This window comes from Scomber japonicus, chromosome 17 (genome assembly GCF_027409825.1).
Source record: "Scomber japonicus isolate fScoJap1 chromosome 17, fScoJap1.pri, whole genome shotgun sequence".
Taxonomy (NCBI): domain Eukaryota; kingdom Metazoa; phylum Chordata; class Actinopteri; order Scombriformes; family Scombridae; genus Scomber; species Scomber japonicus.
The window spans coordinates 22,772,135-22,796,643 of NC_070594.1; the positions used below are offsets into that span (position 1 = coordinate 22,772,135).

Consider the following 24,509-nt stretch of genomic DNA (forward strand, 5'->3'; position numbering starts at 1 on the left):
TAGAATCAATGAAATGTGTCCCTCGTACAATAACTAATTGTCAAATGTGTCTATAGTAAGTCTATGGTATGTCCTTTATATACAGTGCAAGTGAGCAGTAGAATAAAGAAGGATTATGTGAGTTTTAACCTAAACTCATGTATAAATATGTTGCCACCTTCATGTATGGAGGTTGAAGCGTGCCACTGGAATAATTCGACTTTTACAGTGTTTAATTATAATACATTAATAAACTAATCAATGTTAATCAATGCTATCATACATTTGTTAATAGATGATTATTTCAATGATGCATTAATTAATAAATACATTTTAAAAAACAAATGAAAAGATCATTAAACTTGTCAGTTAATAATTCTATCTACTTAATCTGTGTCATAAAGACTAATTAATAGATTTTGAAAATGTTACCCAAAAACTAAATTTAAAAAGGCTTTAAAATTTAAACTTTAAGATTATTTTTAAATTTAATTTACGCGTGTCTACCTGGAATGTGACAGACACATAATAATGAAAAGAAGTTACATTTAAAAGCCTTTTGTGATTCTGTTTTATTTTATTCCATTAAAATATTAATCCGTCATAATAAAGTCAGAATAATTAACTAGATTTATTAACTGGCTATTTTAATTTTAAATATATGTTGCAACATTTCAATAAAAAAAATCATGAATTCACAATATATATTTTAAATTAATATATTTATTAATGTACTATATGATTAAACTATTTTCTGGTGGCATCTTCTTACCTCCATACTTATGAGATTCAGAATGTTTTCTTCTCTGTAATAATCTGGAACAGCAGTTTTAAGTGCTGTGTCAGGCTCAGCTCATTTTTCCGCCAACATGTACTTTAACACAAAAATCACATGCAGCACTTCATGCTGAAGATGACCACTAACTATACAGTATTTCAAGAAAATTCACATGTGGGCAAAAGCTGCAAGAATAGTTCAGCACCACATCAAGTCATTTTATTGTTGACGTTTTGGTTCTGTCCACACCAGTACAGCTTGTCCTCGCCTCTCCTCCTCCTCCTCCACTGGCAGAGCAGAAGCATGCGGAAGGTCTTCTGGAAGGTCTTGTTGCACAGGGCGTAGCACATGGGGTTGATGGTGCTGTTGACGTAGCACAGCCAGTAGCCCAGGTGCCAGAGGGTCGGAGGGATGCACTTGGCGCAGAAGGTGGAGATGAGCACCATGATGTTGTACGGTGTCCATGTGAGGATGAAAGCCAACAGGATGGCACTGAGGGTCTGGGCCGCCTTCTTCTCCTTCACCAGCACCATTCTCTTCCTCTTAGTGATCTGATTCTTCAAGGCGGGGTCCATGGGTTTGGAGGTGGTCGAGGAGGAAGGGGAAGCGTTTTTGGCTGGCTGCTCTGCTTCAGGTGGGCAGGGGGATGCAGTTGTAGGATTGCTGTTTTTACCCTTTGAGCCAGGTTTGAACTTATATGAGATGCACTTTTTGCTGTTCTTCTTTGAAGGACTGGAAAAATAGCGATCTTCTGTATAATCAGTCACTTGCCCGTTATTATTACTCTGTCCGCTACCTTGTTCTTTGAAAGAGCCCTGTGGGGTGTCTATTGAAACGTGATGCTCCTCCTCTTCTGAGGAGGTGTAGCTGTTAAAAGAAGTGATCTGGTCTGCTTTTGCCCATGCATCATCTGACCTAGTAGTAGTTTTAGTGGCGTTACTTTGGTTCGATGAAGACCAGGAGGCCTGACTCCGCTCTCTCTTCTCTCTGGTGAAATGAAAGCAGGAGTTAATTATAGTTTTCTGTGGTTTATTCCCCTCTGGAACATTTTCAGTTGCGAGCCCTTGCAGCTCTGCCAGGTCCTTTGTCCGTTTCTGAGTCTCCTTGTAGATCCTGCAGTAAAGGATGGTCATAACAGAGACTGGGATGTAGAAAGCAGCAATGGCTGTCCCAAATGTGATCACCGGCTCTGTTAAAAACTGGATCTGGCACTCATCCAGAGACTCTTTTCTTTCTCCTACAAAGTACTGCCAGCAGAGAATTGGTGGTGCCCAGAGGACAAAAGACACCAGCCACGCCATGCCTATCATGATGGCTGCTCTCTTTGGAGTCCTCTTAGCCCTGTAAGTCAGTGGTCTTGTAATGGAGAAGTATCTGTCAAAGCTTATGACAAGTAAGTTCATAACTGAAGCATTGCTGGCTACATAATCCACTGCTAGCCAGAGGTCGCATGCAAGGTTCCCCAAGGACCAGTAACCCATCAGGATATATGTGGTGTACAAGTTCATGGACAGCACTCCTATGATGAGGTCAGCAAATGCTAAACTCAGTAGGTAGTAGTTGTTAACAGTCTTCAGTTGGCTGTTGACTTTGAATGACAGCAAGACAAGCACATTACCAACAATAGTTATCAAGCTGACAATGGCCGACACCGTAGCTATGGTGATAACCTCCCAAAGGCTGTGGGGAGATACATGGACGTGTGACGTGTTGCCAAAAGTTCCGTTTGGAGGATCTACATCCATGGTGCCGGGTTATCGGTCTGTGTTGAAGTGCTGCTCTCTGACTCCACGTAGAGTGAAGAGTTTTTTTCCTGAAATGAAAAGAAAAACAGTAATGAGACACAATTATGATTATTTTATTTTTCATGTTTTGGCAGCTAAAACCTCATACGTCAAAAAGAGCTTTTAGTATAATGTTTCTTTTTGTAATTAAGCCACTTTATTTTTTTATTTAATTGCTGGTAGTATATTTACATATATATTTTGGCCTTTTTCTAAATGCTTAAGTAGAAATGCAAAAAAATATACTGAACTGTGATTTTTGCATTTGATTTGCTTTTTTGTCTTATCCATAAAAAAGGTCCTGTTTTATTTTTATTTATTTTGTCTTTGAAGAGAATTCAAATTTCAAGTTCAACCAATGGGGATGTTTAATAGCCTATAGTTTTTTTAGATAACTATTTTATTATCCTTTTTCATCATACACAAAAACACACTGCACAAAAGCCCCCTCTAAAAAACACAGAACATTTTTAAATTATACATTTTTTTATGTAAAATCCGACTAGACTTTATTTTAGACTTTATCATTTTTCTACATTTATTTATTTTATTTTAAATTTTATCCACTTATTTTTTATTAGGATGAAACCTTGATGTAATGGATTATAGATGTAGTCTTCATAGCCTGAAATGTTGTATTGTGACATAGTTAGTAAAAATGATAAAGTATTAATACTGAAATATAAACTTGAAGTGTTTTTTTCACACTTTTGGACTCAATATTTTGGTTGAACTAAGACCCGATTTCATAGGATGGAGACGAAAGGATTACTAGCAAGGCAGAGTACAGTCTTCGCGGAACATTCCGTCGTTATCCTAGGGAAATAAAACTTCGACCCGGAACCATGAAATGCCATATTCAATGGACGACACTGTTCAATGTAACACTCATTCACTTCAACTGTCGGGTGCAACACGCTAAACTGTCCGGGTTCAGTTGACAGCAATGGAATGCAGACAGAGCAGAGGCAGAGGTGGCACCTGGAGAAGAGGTGGTGGCCGAGGCGGGAACGACGGCGACAGTTTTGGCGGTGACCACCGGGGAAGAGGGAGAGGAGGCCACCAACGTGGCCGGGGCAAGAGAGACCACTACCGGGGCCGTGGACGTGGAGGGCCACCCCGTGCAGCGGACTTCCATCACCGGGTGAGAGAGCGTGGAAGTTAGTCCCACAGGCAGCCCTGATATCCCGCTCTGCCAAACCCCATTGAAAATCTGTTAGATTGAGTCGTTTTCGTTACCAAGAACACGCACACAATCATTTAATGATACTGTAAAACTTAACAGGACTTCTTCTTTAATCCGGCCTAAATAGCACACATTTCAATCTAATATTAGCCGGTGCCACAACTCTGTTGGGCCAGACTACACTGTGGAAGCTTATAGCGAGCCTTAAAATTATTTTAATACTGTGTGTTTACATTGTAGATAACTAGACTGCCAAGTTTAGGCAATGTCATGACATCAACACTTTTGCTGATACGTGACTTTTATAACAAACAATTAATCAAGGCAAAACCCCAGTCTGCAGTACAATTCAAGTTGTATAGATAGATAGATAGAGCAATTTATTAATCCCAAAAATAAATGTGTGTAAATAAGTGTCACAGCAACCATAATAAGTGCAATTAAGGGCTAAGTTGTATGACTGTTTGAATTTGGTCTACTAAATATTGATACTTGAATAATTTACTCAATGCATATGGTAACAGTACTGGCAGCATTCTAAATCAGCAATATAAATATCTCAGCAGTGTACCATTGCTGTACTGTACATTAAATAAGTGGGTTGACATCAACTTGATCACAACCTATTGTAAATTAATGATGTATAGGTTTAGGTTGAGGGGAAATAAGCATTTTTGGTGTGTATTATTAGATCAGGCACTTGAAATATTCTCCACAGCCACTTTTAGCATTATCATAGCACAGTCTGGGTCTTCGATATGACACTAGAGGGTTCAGCTTAATTTCCACTGGGATGTTATGTCAATTGATGCCCCTGCCATGGCAACTACAGACTTAGAAGGGAAACAATAGGGGATGTGTGATTGCAATCATAGAAATCCCCTTTGGTACATAGGAGTTCCTTGATTGCAATCATAAAAATCTCCTTTGGTGCTCATAGCTACCATGTGGTCGTGATGATATTGTGGAAAAATCAAAAAGAGCATAATTATTATTATTTTTTTAATGTGTATTTGTTTTCTTACTAAGAAAAAAAAAAGCTGTGTAAAAACCACCCTACGCATTTCCATGACAGCAATATTAGAGGTTTGTGCAGCCGTGTGACAAAACAGGTAAAAATCTATGACTCAGACAAATTTAATGAGTTCACTTTTGGCACAGGTGTCTTTGTCATAGAAAATTAGACTTGCCCTTTAGCTTGACCCTTTTATTTGGCTTAGATACCAATTATGAATAAGGGCTATGTGTTAATGACCACTCCACAAAATGCTTTATGAACTACACTTTGTCAAGCAGTGTCAGTACTAAAGTATTATCTTTGGTGTTGTGGGGAAATATTAACTATTGGTAAAAATAAAGTCTGAATTAGTTGTTTATGTCATGTGTACACTTATGTGTACACTTTCTATGTCATAATCTACATACACTATACAAGAATTCACTATCAAAACACTGTTCCCTTTCTCTGTGGAAAGATAGTCTGTGCTACAGCTGATACTCATGAAATTTCCTACCATCTTTTGCATCAGGTATTTTTTTAAGTGTCCCTCTTCACCTCATCCAGCTGCTGCTTCACAGCTTTAAATGTGGCATTCAGAGGAGGACAGTACAGTTGAAAAACACAAAAAATCCTACAGAATGTCTCTCCAATACTGTGGATTACCATTAGCCGTCAAAACAGGGTCACGTTCATGTAAAATGGAAGAGGAATTAGGGACAAGAAAGCATTTAGTAGGTATTATTTTGTCTTTTTGTGCAGGTAATTGTCACTCAACCCCTTCACACATGTTCTCGATGTGCATGTACTGAAGATTAGGGGTGGGGGGAAAAATTGATACAGCATAGTATGATACTAGTACATAGTATTTTGTTTGGCAATATTGTATCGATACACAGGCACCAAGTAACAATCTTTTATTTTATGAATTGCAAATGAAAATTGAAGTTTTTGGTACTAGAGTAATAAAATCAATTGCTTTTTCAGCCCACTAGAGGGCTCTAGTTTGTTTTCTGGTGAGGTCAGCAGAGGTGACAGTCAGCGTGCAGGACCAAGTTTTCCGTTGGGGACATAATCTGCAGTTGAAAATGAATTGCAATATATCGCAGTATATCACAATTTATTTAAAATGTCAATAATATTGTATTGTGACACAAGTGTCGTGATAATATTGTATCTTGTAGCCATTAGTGATTCCCACCCCTACTGAAGATGTACTGATACCGATATTGATGTCAGTTATCAGACCGTTAGTGACACAATGACTGACTCAAATAGTTGGGTCGCTGATTGGTGACAATGGGCCGATCTGAGTTTGGATACCATTATTTTAATCAATAACAATTCAGTAAATTTGTATCTGTATTTTTTTTCCCGTTACATTTTGTTTTACAGTTAGGAAAGCAAAGTTTAAGTCAATCCTGATGTTGCCATACACATAAAATAAAGATTCTTGTCTCTTCTACACAGTGAAGTATACAGCTAGATCCAGATCAGTACTCATAATCCCCCAATACCCCATATGCCAATATGCTACGTATAAATTGTAATTAGCCTCGGCCCAGGAAGAGTAAAACTAAAGGCCTCAGTATACTTTAAACAAAGTGCTTGTTGGACTGTTTTACAATGTTTATGAGTGTTTCAAAACCTGTATTGTTCAGTCAGGTTCAACTGGACTCATTTTCTTGGTGCGTTTTCCCCACACAAAGGTTACTAACTCATCCACTGAATCGGACCAGAACAAATTAACTATAGGTTTGAAAACACCCTAAAACCCACTCTCAATTTTTCTAACTTTCTTAATCGGACACTGCCACTTGCAATGCACTATGCAAACAACTGGCCAGATGTTTAAGAGGTGTGAAAGTAAGCAGAGATGAACATGTCTTTCTTCACATTAACTACTCCCGTCATTTCTTTATGACTACAGTTGAGTGCAATACAAAAAAATGCATTACAGGAGAGACTGTCTGAATATGTGCACCATTTGAATCGCAGGCTTCTCACTGTGACCTCTCCCATGTCCTTTCAGGGTCAAGATGACGAGGATAACTTTCACGAGGAGGATGACAGGATGGAAGTTTTCTCCAGGAGGAAGCTAGAGTCAAACTGGGACCGTTATGCAGAGTCAGAGAAGGAGGAGCCCACTGATGACACGCCCGCTCACAGAGGGACCGACTACCATGTCTTGCTGGAGTCTGCAGGTAAGATCAGGCCACAAAAGACCACAAGAATTTGTTTTTTTTGCCAACCAAAGCTGTAGAAACCAGTTTGGCTTCAGCTGGAGAACAAACTCACACACAAGAGCCTCACAAAAATGGAAATACTACTTTAATCCATAGTGTTTTGTGACTAGATTTGTGCTCATTGTGCTTCTCTCAAAGATAAAAATTAAGAAGCTTTTCTATTTAAATTAGTAGTATTAACAATAAAGAGAAATGCTCAAGCATGAACCTGATTTTGCTGTGTTTTGTATATGATTTTGCCTCAGTCCGCACAGATGACTCTTGGCTCTTTTTTACCAACCATAATGAATCCATCATTGTATTAAATGAGTGGTGCAGAGTTTAATGCTTTTGTGTTGACTTGTCTAGTAAATAAACAACAATTAATTTGCATATTCATCTTCTTTAAATAATGATGTGGAAATCGACTGTGTCAAATACTCCACTGAGTCTCACTGTTCTTTTTCCGAAGTTGTCTCTGCATTCTAATTAGTTAAAAGGAAATGTCTGTTGTCTTAACGGACTTTAATTGCTCTGTATGGACACTGCTGTCAGACGGTTGCAAAAAGAAGATCCTTGTTTGTCTATGTCTGCTAATTTCAGCCTCACTGGCTAGTGTTTGGCCCCCCTGGGTTTTCTCACAGTCTCCTCTCTGATTGTGTTAATCCCCCCCCCACCCCGAGGAATACAAGTTACAGATCTCAATACAATCTTATTAGAGCAGAGCACAAGATGTTTACATATATGAGACTGATCAATCTTCCCGAATGAAAGCCCCAATCTGAGACTGTCGCATTTAACTCATATCTCAAGTTGGGTTAAATAAGGAGTGACATTCCCGAAATTGTCAACTTTTGTTTTAAAATATGACAAACAAGGTTGAAGCCTCATTTAGTAGCTACCAAGCGTGCAGTCATTTAGTCAGTGTAAGTCATGTGTGTCTGGCTGTTTGCTTTCTAGCATTTATTAATTATTACTGATGTGGATTTTGCTGCTGATTATATTACAAACCATGTGGTTTTTAAACCTGTAGTGCAGAACTTTTACATATAAATGAACTTCTGTTACATTCAAGCCCTTGCCAAATGAGTTCACACAATGCTGATTAAGCTTATTACCACCAGATGAATCTCTTTATGTTTCTTTGTAATGAGTTTTTAATCTGGTGTCGGATTTGACACCAGATTAAAAAGCTTTTAATATTTTGTTGGGTTTGATATTACCACACTGGCCGGATGAAGGCATAGTGTGGCTTTATGGGCAGAGCATCCATACAAGAGACCTCTGCTGGCCGAGCTGCCTAACTTCCAGTTAGCCCTCGGCTAACGGTGGTTGTGTGATGCTCAAAACTATTTATCCACCATTATAATGCCACAACAATAGCAGCAGAGTAGGCTACAGCAGAGCCTATAAAGTCAGTGTTTTTGTAATTACTCTCACTGCCAGAAGGGGGGGGGGGGTGTGCAAACATCCTGTACTTCAACTTTAAATTCAGTTTCAGTGAGCAGCTATTTCTTGTTTGACTTTTAGAAACATGCCAAAATTCCATGATGCTATGAATGATGAAAAATATATAACCTGTTTTCTGGTTAATGACAATCAATCCTCAATCTTCTCTTTACTTTCATATTTTTATTATATTTGCCTCTTATTTACCTTAATAATGAGTGTGTCATCTTTCTAAAGCATAGTAGGAACATGCGCGTCCTTCATTAGTCAGAAGTTCTATGATTGATATGCACCTCTTCAGAAATACAGGCGACATGGTGATACCATATGGATAGTGAGATAACTGTGATTGGTTAGCATTGGATGCTTTTGTTTTATCCTCCATGCTTCTGATCCCTGTAGGGATCGTTGATGGTGAAGCTAACAAGGAGTGAGTTGAAGATAGGCTCAGTCATCTTCTGTCTGTCAGACAAATGTACAGTATACTTTGTGATATTATGCTCTTTATGTCATAACAAATAGAATAATAAACACTCATTCACATGATTCTCAAATAGGGGTAAGGGATACAAATTGGTATAATATACCTATTTGTGTTTAGGAGCATGTTTATTGGCCAATAAAAGACCAGGTATAATTAGTGTAGCAAATTATCAAATGGGTTTCCCATTAACCTAAATCAGTTGTTACACCATGTGCAGCGTATGTGAAGAGTAGTGAAGAGGTACTGGAGCCCATCCAGTATGAATGCACAATTCAATGATCATCTCTTTCCCCCTAGCTGCCTTACATTACAAAGTGAATAAAGGGATTGTAAAGAGGAATAATTTCTGCATTTCAACATTACACAACTGTGTGGTAATTTCATAGCACTCAATTGTACTATTAACAGGTGTTGAAAGTCTGACATGTTTGGCTTCATATTATCTAGTGTTAGATCATTTGAATTTCACAAACGAACAGAATGCGGTATGAGTATTAAGACGCCATTATTCAAAATAGGGTTACGCCAACACATTGACCTAGATGTGTTTATTTAACAAAAATCAACCATTATACTATAATGGCCTATAAATGAAATGGAAAACATGTAAATTAGATTTCCTTTGGATATGTAATATGTTTTCTATCCATTTTATTCTACTTATGTTTTAGCACATTTGTTCTGGTTGCATTCCACAGTTTTTTCCTAATTTTAGAAAACTGGTAGAGTTGTTCGACAGACTCATTGTGTGATAAAGCTGCACTTGTCATTATTTATATAAACAGTCAAAAGATGTGTAATGTGAAAGGTGTTGCTCGTAGTAACAAGCCCACATACAGTAATTACTTTACACTGCAGTTCCACTCAGCTCTACAGAGTACTTTAGCATCTTTCCGAATTGTGTCTGTATTGAGAGGGAAATTGTACTTCATGTAGATCTGATAAACCCTCTGTACATGACCTACTGAGCACCAAATGGCAGAGAGAAAATGTTAACAACTGAATGATGAACAGTTGAGTCCAAAATGTCTTAAAAGGAGAGTGAATATTGGACTTGGACTCATTTGGTGGACAGAACGATTCTAGATGAAAGCCAATGTTTCTCTGTGTCCTCTGGATTGTAAAGAAATCATTGTTTGCCATGATGTTCATCCTATAAACTTTATAAAGTCAGCGTTGTGCACACAGCTTGTTGCACTGCCCCCAAGTGGCAGAAGAAAATCAATTAATGCAGCTTTTTGCATTGCTTCTGAGGCTTGGGGTTATAGAAGCGTAACAACAGTATGGGAAGAACACTAATTATAAGTCAAACTACGATTTAAACATCATTGAAGGAAGAAGTTAAATAGTCTGTATTTGGATGAAAACTAATCTGTTGAATCCTGCCAATGAACTGTTTGATAAGTACAACATATTATTCAGCATAAAGTGTGATCAGATTTCTTTGATTAGGCCCAGAGTGACAGTTTTAGCCTATTATCCAAGAGTTTACACTGACAAGCTCTGCAGGACTTAGACTTACTGTTTGTTTACACAGAAAGTTATGAGGCCATTTTTAACCACGGATGAGTGTTTAAACTGTTTTTATAGGACTTTTTTTTTTCTCTCGTGTCATTAGAGAGTTGGAGAGTGTTGCAGCGGCGTGTCAGTTCTCTCCCCTTCTGTTGTAGCGTAAATGCCAAAGGTGCTCTTGTGAGTTGTTTGACTCCTATCTCTCGTCTCTGTGTTTTGCCCACATTGTCAGATTAGTCATGCCGTACAGCAAGAGGCTGCCGCTCTCCAGAGGATACTTAATTGTACGTGGGAGGCGATGCTTTCAAGAGTCGTTTTTCTGGCCAATTAAGGTAGCCATGAAATCAGGAATTCACCATACAAACCTCCCTTTTTCCTCCTGGTTAGAGTTATTACAGAAGAGTTCTTATTGTTGCGATTATACTGCCGTCACTTTTTGTATCCAAGGTGTTGATGTGTTGGGGGCATTCGGTTTCTTTTATTGGCAAGACTGGGCAGAGTGTACAAGTCAGAAGGTGCTTGTGTTTCCTGTATGTATTATGTATTTTAGGATAGAAATGTCCTAAAGCAGTGTTTTTCAACCTTTTGTAACGTATCTTGCAATTCTTTCGAGATACAAATATCCCAGGGCAGAGAGGTCGAGAACGCAGCTTTACCTACAGTGTGGTGGAGGCGTTAAGCGCGAGCGAGATAATAGGTTGATTTTATACAACATTTCAATCAAATAGATGCAAAGGAAAGCCTCTGTCACACGCAATATGTATCTATGGATGCACCGTTATAACAGGAGAGTTGTGTTGCCATACAGGATGGTCAGACCACTAATACCAAACTGTACAGGTACTTTATTTTTAGGGGCAGAAATAACTGAAGCTTTGTTAAAGTGAGACTATAGAACTGTTCAAAGACTGACCTCTTGGTCAGAGGTAGAAACAAGTACATTGACTCAAGCACTGTACTTATGTATAATTTTAAGGCCTTGTACTTGAGTTTTTCCATTTTGATGCTACTTTATACTTCCATTTTAGAACAGGGAAATATTGTACTTTCTTCTCAACAACATTTATTTGACAGCTTTAGTTGTTTTTCAGATGAAGATTTGACACAATGGATAATATGACAACCAGTGTTTCAACCTTTTTGGTTTTTGTCTTACAAAGTAGTTGTTTTGTGTGCAGTTTTTTTTTTTTTTAAACTGTGACATCTTGTCACAGTTTTGGTGCTGTGACATCTTGACATCATCATCAAACTCTGAACACCTTACATGGTTTCATTTCAATAAATGTTCAAATGATCCAGTATTTCACCAAAAAGAGCTTAGAGGAAAAAGTCTAAAAACTGAAAACAGATCTGTGTATCTGATTTTTTTTTTTCTTTCGTATTTCCTCTCCAATGAATGATCTCACAACCCCTCAGGTATATCTGGTCACCCTTTGGGGAGGCACGAACCCTAGGTGGGCAACCACTGGACTAAATTAGCTAACTGTATATAAAGTAGTTCAAACTAACTCCACCTTCAGCAGCCAGCTACAACAGTAAGTCAGTCAGAGGGACCAAACCAATACTTATACTGCAATACATATGTTTTGCTAATAATACTTGTGTATTTTTTACTTAAGTAAGGTTTTTTCATGCAAGTTTTTTATTACTATATTTACTCGTAATGGATTATTTTTACATTGATGTATTGGTATGTTTACCTAAGTAAATGATCTGAATACATTTTCCACCACTGTGAAAGGCTTAATACATAATGAATGGAATGCACTCTTGCTCAATTGAACACACAGCAGGATTTTGCTGTTACAGCGTGACTTATTCTTGTAGTACCAGCAGCATATGGTGCCTAATGTTAGCAAACTTTGGATAGATGTTGCTGTGTAACTAATGCAACGTTCACAAGTTTCTGTCTTGTAAATAGCTTTCACATCAACCTTGAAGTCAGAATAATGAGTGGGAAAGTGGTATTTTTCTCATAGCTCTGATATATCTGACTTTGCACTAAATACAGAATTGCTTTAAAATCGAACAGAATGGATGCCTCACTTCGGCCATTGTCCATCGTTCAATGTAATTACACCTAAATGTAATTTTGCCAATGTAAAGTATATTAAACCCTCACACGACCACCTCATTATTACACAATCTTCTGCGATCTTTCTGATTCCTTCCATTCATCTGACATCGTGTGAATGCAGCAATGCATTATTGAGTCACTTTGTTCATTTAACGACTCATTTGAATTTGTTACTGTTAGATTACAATTTACATTACCCCAGTGTTAGACACCCTGAGAGCCTGCTGGTTAAGATGTATATCACATAATCATAACTGTAATGGCCATGGTTCAATGCTGGCTGTCCTACCCCTCTCTACACCCCTGTTTCCTGTCTCTCTGTACTTCAAACAACTGTCCAAGAAAGACTAAAATATGGGGGGAAAAAATCATCTTTGAAAAACAATACTCCAATTATTTGTTCTCAAAACTGGAGCTAAAGCTTTTTGGCAATGATAGAGGGTGAAAGAAAGGCTGACAGCATTGCAAAAATATCACCTTGGAGAGTGGGAATGTTCCTTTACCACCTAGTTCAACACCTACCGAATTGCCTCACACATCCACACAATTTCCATCTATTCAAATGTGAAAATGAGAAACGTGACTGTCTGATTAACACTTGTGAAAAAGTTCTGTTTTTAACTGGCGAGAGCTACGTTTCCCTCACAGCTACGGTGCCAGACGGAGCAGATGGAGAGATGCAGTGATTATCATAGTGAAAGTGCTCAGTATTAGGCCAGGTTACCAAGGCTTTAGATGACAGTTTTATAATTATAGTTCCCACTGAGGCACTGCCCACAGCTGTCATGCAGGAAATATGGTGTTACAACATGTCATGTTATGTTAGAATATGTCAGAAAGCCAGTGAGGGGAAGTCCTTGTATTGTCGCAAAACCAAACACTTCTTAGAGCCCAGCAGGAGAGTGTGACTTGACAAATTGAATGAAACATCTATAACTAGAATCATGATTTTTGTTTTGATAACTGGGTTACTAAAATTGGGGTTCTAATGTGAATACCTGGGCTATTATTTTATAGTCTAAATATTTAAACAGTGGGCAAAAAGTCATTAAAATTAGAGCTGCAACAAAAAATGAATGTTAAATTATTTTAATGATCAAATTATCAATGCAGCAACCATTTTTTTTAAAGAAAAATTGTTGCATTTAATTAGTTACAGTTTCCCAGGTGTGAATATATTTTGGCCTTCATACTTTTCTGTGATTATTATCATTATTATTTAGTGCATTTGTGCAAAGTAACCTTGGGCTCTAGGAACTTGTGATATTTTTACATGTTACAGACCAAATGAATAAATGACTGAAAGAGAAAATAATGTGTCGATGAATTAACAATGATAATGATAGTTAGTTGCAGATCATGGGATATGATTGAATTCTACAGAACAGACTGGTACTTGAGATGTGATTTGTGTTTTTTAAACACAACACTAAAATATGAAATGTAGAATAAAAATAGGAATGAAACCAATTCAAGGTTTTAATGATGTTGTTTTAGAAATGACCTGAAAATGATCCACTTTTTCCTTATTTGGTAGAATTCAAGCTTGAGAAAATGTGTTTATATAGTATAAACACATTTTAGTGTATTATTCATCATACCAGCTTTTCTTCGTCCGTGTACTTTCTGCTGCACTTACTTTGCACTGTAATAAAGCAGCAGTCCATACATCCCATACTCATTCATATGTCAAATGGGGAACCTGTCACTGCAGTTTATATAATCTCCATTTATATTACTTCAATTTTGTTTATATATCAACTTCTTCTTCTGTTTAATGTATCCAAATTCATGTACTGCAGCAGTGACTCACTTCCCCCCACAGAGAGCATTAAAGTTTCATCTGGTCTCTACATGTATTTATTCATGCAATAGAAATAAACGCAGGGAAAGCTACAGTGGCTGACTTTGTGTTTGCAAAACCCGTATTGAAAGCCGAAAGCTCCGCTGTACTCGATGTGATTTGGAAAAAAAAAAAAAAAGGAGCCTGACGGGGAAATTGTGTAAACAGACTGTTTGATTTGAATTGAAGGTCATGTTGATTCCTGTTGTTTCGTGGCCTTGTGGATGGCTATTATGTAGCCCTGCTCCTTGTCCAAACATCCCAAGTGCTTTTAGCATTCATGTGTTTTGATTGACTCTGATTACATGTTCTATTACACTCAATGCTAAGACCCTGGCTGTCAGGAGGTGAGAACTCAGACTCCAGACTGAGGTTACTTGCAAAGATGAAACCTTGGTACGTTGGTCGAAATATTCATCGAACAGCGTGTTTTGAATTGCTCTTCGCTTCAGCAAGGTTGTCATTGCCTTGAGAAGTTAAGCAGTCATGAACCAGAGTGGGATTTTTTTTTTTTGGACTGCAGGTGTATTGATTGAATTTGAACACATCATTCACCACCGAGCCTCAAGGAATTAATTGCTGTCAACCGTTTCGTAACCTTTTTTCGTAAGGCCCTTTTTATTTTATCAGGGTCTCATCTTGGTCCTTGCATTGTTGGGGGTTGATTGTGCTGTTGCTATGGGTAATGGCACACATGGTGCAATTCCCTTGGTGTGTGTGTGTGTGTGTGTGTGTGTGTGTGTGTGTGTGTGTGTGTGTGTGTGTGTGTGTGTTCATGTGCCTGTATGACTCGGAGGGCGGGTTGGGGGGGGGATTGCTGGGCAGTTATTTACATCCTAACACGGTCATCTATCTGTACACATTAACACAAGGATCAATCCTACTCCCCCGCAGCCGTAGTTTACCAAGGTCACTAATGGGCACCTATCAAACCTCAATCATAATGAGACAAAAGGAAATCACATTAGAGCTTCAGTGATTCAGCTAACTAGATTGACAAACACAAGGACGTTTTCCTAACTGAGATGAATAGTCTCAATCATGCCATTAATTTATATGTTCCGGTGTCGTTATGGATACTTGATTAGCCATCTAGAATGCAGGAGACTGGCGTCAAAGCAGAGGAATGAGGCTGGTGATGTACTGTCTGGTTGGTAAAAATAGGAAACAAAGCATTACAGGTGCTTGGTTTGTTTCCCTGCAGTTTACTGATTATGATGAAGCCAATAGAGGATGGAGCGAGGCAGTAGATCATAGGCACTTCACTGCCACAACAGTCTGCCCACTTTCATCCTTTATATTCTTATCACTGTTTGAGTTCCAGTAACTGCGGGTTCAGTTCAGGGCTGCGTCAATCAGCAGAAATTGATTCTTTTCAGTATTTTTTTTAAATAATTGATAATTTAAAGAATAAACAGCAAATAATCCAAAAAAATACTGATCATAATTTTGCAGTTTCGACCGACCAAACCCCAAATTTAAAGTGGTTAAAAAACACATTTGAGACATTTAAGAGGCTAAAATTAGTAAATGTTTGACATTCTTGATTATCATAATTAGGGCTGCAACTATTGATTATTTTAATGATCAATAATCTGCCAATTAGTGGTCTGTATAATTTCAGATTGTCAAAGAAATTGTCAAACATGCCCATCACAGTTCCCCAGAGGTTGAAGTTGCTTGTTTTCTCTGATCAACAATCCAATTTCTCCTATTATATATCCTTCATACTACTATCTACTCTCATTGCAGACATGGAAAAGCAGCATACATTAACATTTAAGAAACTAGACCAAGTGAATTTTTGGCTTTTTTCAAAAAGCAATGTATCATAATAGTTTCCAGTGAATGTTCTGTTCATTGACCACTCGCTCATATTGCACAAAGCTCACAGTGTTTATACCTCCAAGAATACAGTGGAACAAGTGTTGGGATGCCAGTCATGTGATCTGTCATCCCATTAGTTTTTAATGATGCCTCAAATCAAATCATCTCACTCTATGTACCTCCCACTTTTTTTTTTTTTTTTCCTGAGTAAAAAATAAACACACACAACACCCCCACACTTGGTCAAACACATGCGAGATTCAAGATCAGTTTAATAATCTTCTGTGACAGGCAGAAAGCTGCTGTTTTTAAAATTCACACTGTACAAAATGTTCAGTGCAACTCTGAACTATGAAAGCTCTGGTGACAACTGATGAAGCCCAGCACTCGTTCCATGATTCATGAATATAGCACTAACTCAGGCTACATATGCAATTCGATTATAAATGTTTTAAACGTTAGGATTTACAATCGGATTTTTTTTTTTCCTGAACACTCAGAAGGTTGAGTTGACAGCTGCTCCTGTGAACTGTTTAATTTCCTGCCATAATAGCCACTTCAAACAGAATACATACTCACCCCTCGTGGCTCTTTCAACAAAACACGATCCTCAGCATTAAACGGGCATTCGGCCAATTCTTTTGATGCACTGTTTTTTTTCTTTTTCTTTTACTCCTTCAGTCCGGTGGAGTTCCCTGTATCTTTTCACAGCTCTTTATGCCTTTCCAGTTACTGTAGCTCTGTTTCCCTCTCACAGCCTTTTTGCTTCACACCTTCCCTCGCTGGCTCTCTCTTCCCCTCCCCTGTTCCCTCTCGCTGACTTTTTTCCTCTGTGCTCCTCTCTCCAACGAGGTGAAAAACACACTTGTCAAATACAGGTAGGTCATCACACCGTCTCTCATCCTCATCAGTTGCTTAGTACGAGGCGCTTCGATGGAAACAAGTTTTTCAGCATCATCGCGAAGGTATAGCTCCCACACAGTCCAGTCTCTTCCTGAGGCAGAGTTGGTATATGCAACAGCTGTTCAGTGTCAATGTCCATATGACAGAGCAGCTTAGGAGCCTCCTTGGTACTGTTCAGACCTTTTTAACAGGAAGGTGAATTACCGGAAGCAGCTGCTTGTCCTCAGCTGTGATAATCAAGTGGAGATGTCATCAAAGCTTTTTTTTTTTTTTTTAATTACCGAAGACAAATATGTGAGCTCAACATCAACATCCTCTGAAAAGAAGATAGGAGTTTGTCACTCACGCTGCAAAGTTTGAGCTGTTCCACTGGCTGTGCAAGGATCCTCAAGGCTGCAAGGGTTGAATTAGTTTTTATCTCCTCTGAGGCTGCTTCTCCCTGCTTGCTTGGTACTTACATCCTTGCCAACGTGCAGATTCAACCGTGAGCCACTATTCGAAGAAATTCCCACATGGCCGGAAGCCTCATCCTGTATCAGGGCACCGAGCAACATGGAAGAGGAGGGTGGAAGAGGTGAGGAGGTGGTGAAGTAGGATGAAGCAGGGGATGGGGGGGGTGGGGGGGTGGAGCTAGAGGAGGAGTCGATGTGGGTGTCAGCAGCAGTTCAGAAGGGGCCGACTGTTTGTCTTTGCATCAGCAGTGCTTCCAGCTGTATGTCTTCAGCAGATAGGAGATGCATCCGTACAACCGCTGGCTCTTCAAGCGGCCTCACACGTCCCATTTGATGGTGACTCAGTTAATCTCAGATGCGTTAGACTGTGTGCCCCCCTTCAAAAGCAGGGAGAGTGACAGCGGAAGCAGACCTTGTTTATTGGCAGTTTTTAAAGTGTTCACCTGGCAATCATAACTACCCCTATCCACCTCTGTAGTAAGTGCTTTCTATTAAAGCAGCAATAATTAGCCAATTAATTAATTAGTTGATTGACACAAGATTAATCGCCAACTATTTTGATAATCAAATAATGTTGGCCAAATCATTGTGTTTCAGAATAGAATAGAATAGATCCTTTATTGTCTTGAAAGTAAATATTTTCTGATTTCTTAAATTCATTTTGATAGGAAACTAAATATTGTTGTGGTGTAGACTGTTTGACGGGTTATTTGTGGTTGCTTTGGAAAATTGTGATTGACATTTTTACAGTTTTCTGACATTTGATAGACTAATTAATCAAGAAAATAATCAACAGATTAATTGATAATGAAAATAATTGTCCTTCTGTATGTAAGATTGTTGCTGTAGATGTAACTAACTGAGCTGACGATGAAAACCAAACCTGCCCAGTGGCAGAGATTTACTAAGAGGATATGTAGAGTTTTGTAACAGCGTATATTGACATGGCAAGATGGCATTCTCCCTGTGGGTATTACTTGTATGTTTTTATTTCCCTAGAGTCATGTGTGGCATTAGTAATGAGCTGAGAGTGTTATCAGGATGAGAAGAAACAAAAAGCAATACCAAGAGATTGATCTGCTATTGACAAGAGGATAATAACCCTTTAACACCCCCAGAAAATGCTCACCTGCCCTTTAACCAGTTGCATTTGGCTATTTGCTGGGCCTGGTGTTTTTGTGGTTCAAAAGCACCTCTCAGCCTCTTGTTGACAGGGCTGAACAAATATATTCATGTTGAAGATTCCACAATATGACTTGAAAGGGTCATAATTGAAAAAGCTCATCTGTTTCCTGCTTGTTGTCAGATTCATGAGTAGCTATTTGTATCAGTAAGCACTGTCCACTCCAGTGGAGGACAGCTTGGAGACTGCTGTTGACTCAATGAGACTAACACATTGTCACGTGTCATGCAACATGTCATCAGCACACACCACATTTGCAATGACCTGAAGCCTCAACCAGGTGAGCAGTAAGGATGAAGATGTTTGTGTTACCAGGTCTCATTTTTAATTTTGGCTTCTTAATGATGTATAAACCACATCACCAGTTGTCCCTGAGCAATATTTAGATCTTTAAAAAAAGCTTGTGAATTTCAGCATGCAGTATTTTCTTGAGGGAGCTCTAAATAGTGACAGGACTTTTTTTTTATAGAAGCCTGTTTTTTCCCTCTTTACACCACTGACATGTGTATATATATAATGCATATATATATATATATATACAATGCAAATCAAATTTCAGTCTGTCAAGCACCATGGTGAATATGGCCCTCAATGTTTTTACAAGAAAAGTGATTGTTTGGTACATTTTGGAACATTATGCACGCATTAAATTAGCCTTGTTACCACAACAAAGGTACCGTAACGGTACAAAGGTAACACAATTAGCATTGAAAATAGTAGCTGTATTATGTAGCTATAATAATGGAGGGTTTGGTGACTATTGCTCAATGTCTCCCCACCTATCAGCCTAAAGGAGGATCCATTGAAGCGCCACTATTTGTCTGGTTGCTTCAGAAATCACATCTTGCTTGAGCATCCTGAAAGGACTACAGCTGTTTCATCCTCGCTGTGTGTGATTGAACTGGTCAAGTAGAGTGGGTAATCTGCATTTCTTTGAAATAGTTTTTCTTTCATGTCTATATATCATCCATGTTCCCATCATATTCACCATAGTACCCTCCAGGCTTGTCAGTAAGCTCAAGGACCTGGGTTTAAACACCTCACTGTGGATCTTTGACTTCCTGACGGGTAGACCCCAGGTGGTAAGGGTAGGCAGACACTCATATAAGTACACCTTATACAGAATGCCATAATCAATTACTGTACTCTAACACCATCATCAAGTTTACTGATGATACTGTGTGATGGCTATGGTGGGTCTGATCACAGATAACAAGAAGTCCTACTTGAAGGGAGTTTAGGACCTGACCCATTGGTGTCAGGACAGTAACTTACTCCTGAGTGTCAGGAAAACTAAGGAGCCTGTAGTGGATTTTGGGAAGTAGTGGTGAAGAAACTACACCTCCATTACTATAAACGGCTCCTCTAGGCCTGACCTGGGTGCTGCATTCTGACTCCCAGTTGAGATAGGCAAGGCAGCGACTCCTTCACCTCAGATGCTTGAGGATATCCCCTCGAATACTGAGAAATTTCTACTCCTGCTGATGGGGGAGCATCACTGCCTGGCACAGAAACAACACTGAACAGGACCACAAGGCCCTGCAATATTCTAATATTAACATTAGGCACTGCAAGAATAGGTTTAGGAGAATCGTTAAGGGCTTTTCTCCCTGATGTGGTCAGGAAGATGGTATTTTAGCTATTAAAAAAATGTAAATTTCTTTTTAATGCATAAATTGAAGGAACTTGTGGGATTATATTTCACTGCAATTGTACCTTATATGATTACATGTTACAAATAAACTTGATTGCTTGATTACTTGACCACCAAGCCTCAGGCTCACTATTGATTATAAGGAGAATGTGATAAAAAGGATATGAGGCATGTGTAATGTATCCCTGAGGGAGTTACTTTAATGAGGCACACAGATACAGATATGACTACTCGATTTCCATAGATTGGGGATATTACAGGCTTCCACCTACACAGTTGGCCCCTGTAACATCGGCACTGAATCAAGGCGCATTTAACCACCACTGTTATTGTGAATGAAGATTACTATTGACTTAAGTGATTGATGGGAGAACATTACAGGAGCCATCAATTAGAAGCTCCTTATTATTAGTTTCTTACAAGACATTGGATTTATTTTGTAACTGAAATGTCATTTGTATTTTATCAGTTGCCTCAGTTCAGTTTTTCAAAAGAGATAGAAAGCACAAAACAGGAAAAAGAAAGAAAGTAAGGTTTAATTTCCCTGCTGTTGGCTAAAAGTGTCCTCATGCTGAAGTGATGGTATTTGATGCCCTCACACTTTTGGAGGAAATGATGATGGGCCTTTGTCTCAATGCTGTCTTGTAACTTGTATCTTTGCGGTCTTCCTGTTTCCCTCAGCTGACTGCCTCTTTGTTCAAGTTTTTTCTATAAAACATTAGACAGTCACTTCTTTACGACCAGGAGTTGCAAAGAGCCCTCTCAGAGTTTGGGAGGAATGGCCTGCCTTATCTGAACCCAGAGCTAATTATCGATTGCTTACAACATGTACCATCCTTGAGGATTTTCATCAATATACCTTGTACCAAACCACTGTAGGCTAAAGTTGGATAAGTGATTTTGAAGTTGTATCATCTCATTTGCAATTATATGTTTTCGACACTCGAGGAGTGAGGAGCAAGAGAAGAGCTGTCAACTGGTCCCCACCTGGGTAAAGTGGCAGGGATGCCTTTTGGACAAAACTCAGTGAACCCAAACATGTATTGAAGACGTACTGGGAATATGTGTCTACTGTAAGGGCATGAGGTCCTGCATCTGAGCAGTGGTTAGATGGTGATCTTTACCTTGTTCCCAGTTGTCAACTTTTGGGTTTTTTTGTGCTTTTCTGTGGTGATGAAGTCCATGGGATGTTCAGTGGCCCAAAGGAAGTTCATTCAAACCCTTAGACATCATAGAAAAGGGAGATAGTCCATGACTAGGTTGTCTAGAGGAGAACTGCTGATCTTGATTTGAAGATGTGGTGTGAAGGAACACTTTGAGAACCTCTTGACTGTGGCTAATGCTGTGAAGCAGGCATAATCAAATGTGTGCTCCAGTTATTGGGGTATATCACTGCTCAGCCTCCCAAGGAAAACATACAACAGGAAGCTGGAAAGAAGGCACAGACCAGTTGTTAACCCTTTGAATATGGCTTCTTTTCTGGTTGTGGAACAGTTCAGCAGTACATGGGTTTTGGCCCTTCTTAATTGGGCAGAACAGGTGGAATATTAATGTCACGTGTCAGTGAAATCTAGTCCTATCTTCTTATCTGTGTGTGGCTGTCAAAGCTGTCAAAATAATGATATTTAGGTTGAATATTGATTTTTGTCCACAGATGATATATAATTGTGTCAGAGCTGTATGTTCAAATAACCATTAATTCCCAAAGCTCAGCCAATTATTTCAAGTGTGTGGTTTAGAAAGAAAAACTAAATTAGTCATTTAATGGTGTGATTCTCTGCCTCAATTAAATATAATTGCTTCACACCTCCCACACTGTGTTGCTTGTCCTGTGGTAAATAACAATATCTGTGCTGATAATAATGGCACATAAAGCTTTCCAACAAATGCATGGTTGTCATCGTCCTCCAGTCTCAATATTTTTGCACTCAATGTCATGTCAAGCTGCTCATTAGCTGCAAGCAACCAAACGTAACATGTCATCAGTCAAACGGCCTATATTCAACACATTTTAAAGCAAACCAAAGAAAGTGCATTTACTCCTCTGTAAGCAGGCATTACAAACATTGCCAAAACTAATATGATCCTGGCTTAAATGTAGCATCTGAATGAACTACTACCACTGATGTAATATTTTCTCCAATTTCGATAGTGTATCCTACAGTAATACAGGGTTTTGAAATGAGGGATCAATGAAATTTGATGGACAGATTGCTTCAACTGACTCCATTATTCAGGTTGGGGAGTGTCTCTCATTCCTCCAAAGTCCCTAAGAGACTGCCTTTTGAATATGAATGTGACTTCAGTTTCCAAGTTGTGAGACCAAGATGAATGAATGTCATTAAAATGCTCCAGCTGAAAGGCATGCGCTATGGTGCATTTGTACCTCACAGAATCTCAGCAAGACAGTCTTGAAGAAGGCAGCTAATGGGTTCTCTAATTTATGAAACAGCTCTTGTTTTTATGGTCCAGTTTATTATTTTCACAATATGGCAATCCTACATTCCAGAGTAAAAATATGAACAAGGAAGTAAAAGAGAATGAGAAGTCTGAGGAAGAGATGGACACACCTTCGTGGCTGTATATTGGGCTATTTACTCATTGATACCAGACCTTTGGACCTTTCTATGGCTGCCCACTGTCTACTTGTACTATGGGTGTGTGAATAAAGTTATCAATAGCTCATGAATGCAACGATGCATCTTAACACCTCCATGAATTAAAATGAAATGCTTCTTCACATCAGTGCTGAATAGATTTTAAACTCTCAATTGATGTCTCCTGTAACGGTCTTCAGATGGTATCTGTAAGACGATTTGGTTACGTCAATATTACACAGGTCCAACAAATGTGTCTCTAGGTCATGTTAATTTGAGAATGTGTTAGTAAAGTGTTGCCTCCCTGTGGGCTGATTGACTCAGGTTGTTGATTTCCATGATGCAATGTCTCTGCATGTGTAATGTAATGTGTAAGGAACACAAAAATGCAGTACAAAAATGCCAAACATATGTTTGAGGTACCAGTTTTTTCTGTAAAATGTCCCACTCTGTATATGCCTTTCTAACCAAATTTAAGGAATCTTTATCAAGAAACCAGATATTTTAAACACTCAAATATTGGCATCAGCCTTATAAATCCAGTATCATTTTGACAAGTGTTGACACATTTAGCTGATTAATTGAAAAACAATGACACCAATTTTCATAATCAATCATAATCAGTTAAAAAAGAAAACAAGGTTTTATTTTTATTTAATTATGATATCCATAATTGTAAATAAATATTCAATATTTTTTATAGTTTTGCCATTTATTAAGAAAATGAAATAATAGACCGATGTTTAAGCTTCACAAATGTGTGGATTTTCTGGTGTTTTTTTAGACCCTGTGTCTATTTGAAGAAAGATATAACTTTGGGCTCTGGGAAATTGTGAATGGGATTTTTCACCATTCTGTGACATTGTCAGTGACATGAAGTAAATGACTGATCAACAAATGTGTAATGTAGCCCTAATAGAAGCTTGGACTCATTATTATTATCATCATCATGAAACCTGCCACCACTCCACTCAAGACTGAGGGCTTGGAAATATTTGTTCATTCATTACATCAGCAGCTGAAAAGACGTCACATTGTCTTTGTGTAGCTATGAGCACAATGAATGATCCCACAAACTGTATTTGTCTTGGAAGTGTGTCTTTACAGAGTGCAGAGTGGGTTTCCTGTCAGACTGCAGCATTATGATTTAGCCAGACTGCGACAGTTGTGAGTGTCCTTTGATGAATTTTACTACAAGAACAAGGGAACTTGGTATTTCTAGAGTGAGTGGATCATTGGGGTGGCTGGTCTGGATATCGTGTTTGGATTTAAGCGCTGTGGTGGCTGTCACATCTCATCCGCTCGAGTCCTCAACGGATTGAGACACTCATGGTTTCTGGCAGTTTCATGCTTATTTAAGACAATCCACAGGTCTTTATTTAGCTGCCAGTGGGTGCATTGTTCTTATCTTCCTGCAGCCTTTGACTGCCTTTTTGTGAAGAGAGAAGAAAAGCTGGCAAGGTTCTTTTGCCATTCCTTTCCCATTGATGTAATGAATTTAACAAAGATTGTGTCTGATTCTCATTCATATTAAGGTAAATAACTGCATCAGCCAAACAGCAAAACGGTTCCGTATGCT

The 24,509-nt window shown here is 38.6% G+C and overlaps 2 protein-coding genes across 2 annotated transcripts in view; one reads left to right on the forward strand and one right to left on the reverse strand.

Moving 5' to 3' along the window:
• Positions 1-966: 966 nt before the first annotated feature.
• Positions 967-2,502, reverse strand: LOC128376865 (muscarinic acetylcholine receptor M5-like). Its single transcript, XM_053336720.1, has one exon. It carries the CDS (start codon positions 2,500-2,502, stop codon positions 967-969), a length of 1,536 nt encoding a protein of 511 aa, XP_053192695.1.
• Positions 2,503-3,487: 985 nt separating this feature from the next.
• aven (apoptosis, caspase activation inhibitor) overlaps positions 3,488-24,509 on the forward strand; it is a 38,727-nt gene continuing 17,705 nt past the window's right edge. Inside the window, exons 1-2 of the mRNA XM_053336873.1 lie at positions 3,488-3,685; positions 6,757-6,928. Of these exons, the coding sequence (XP_053192848.1) occupies positions 3,488-3,685; positions 6,757-6,928 (370 nt within the window). The remainder of the gene's footprint in view (positions 3,686-6,756; positions 6,929-24,509) is intronic.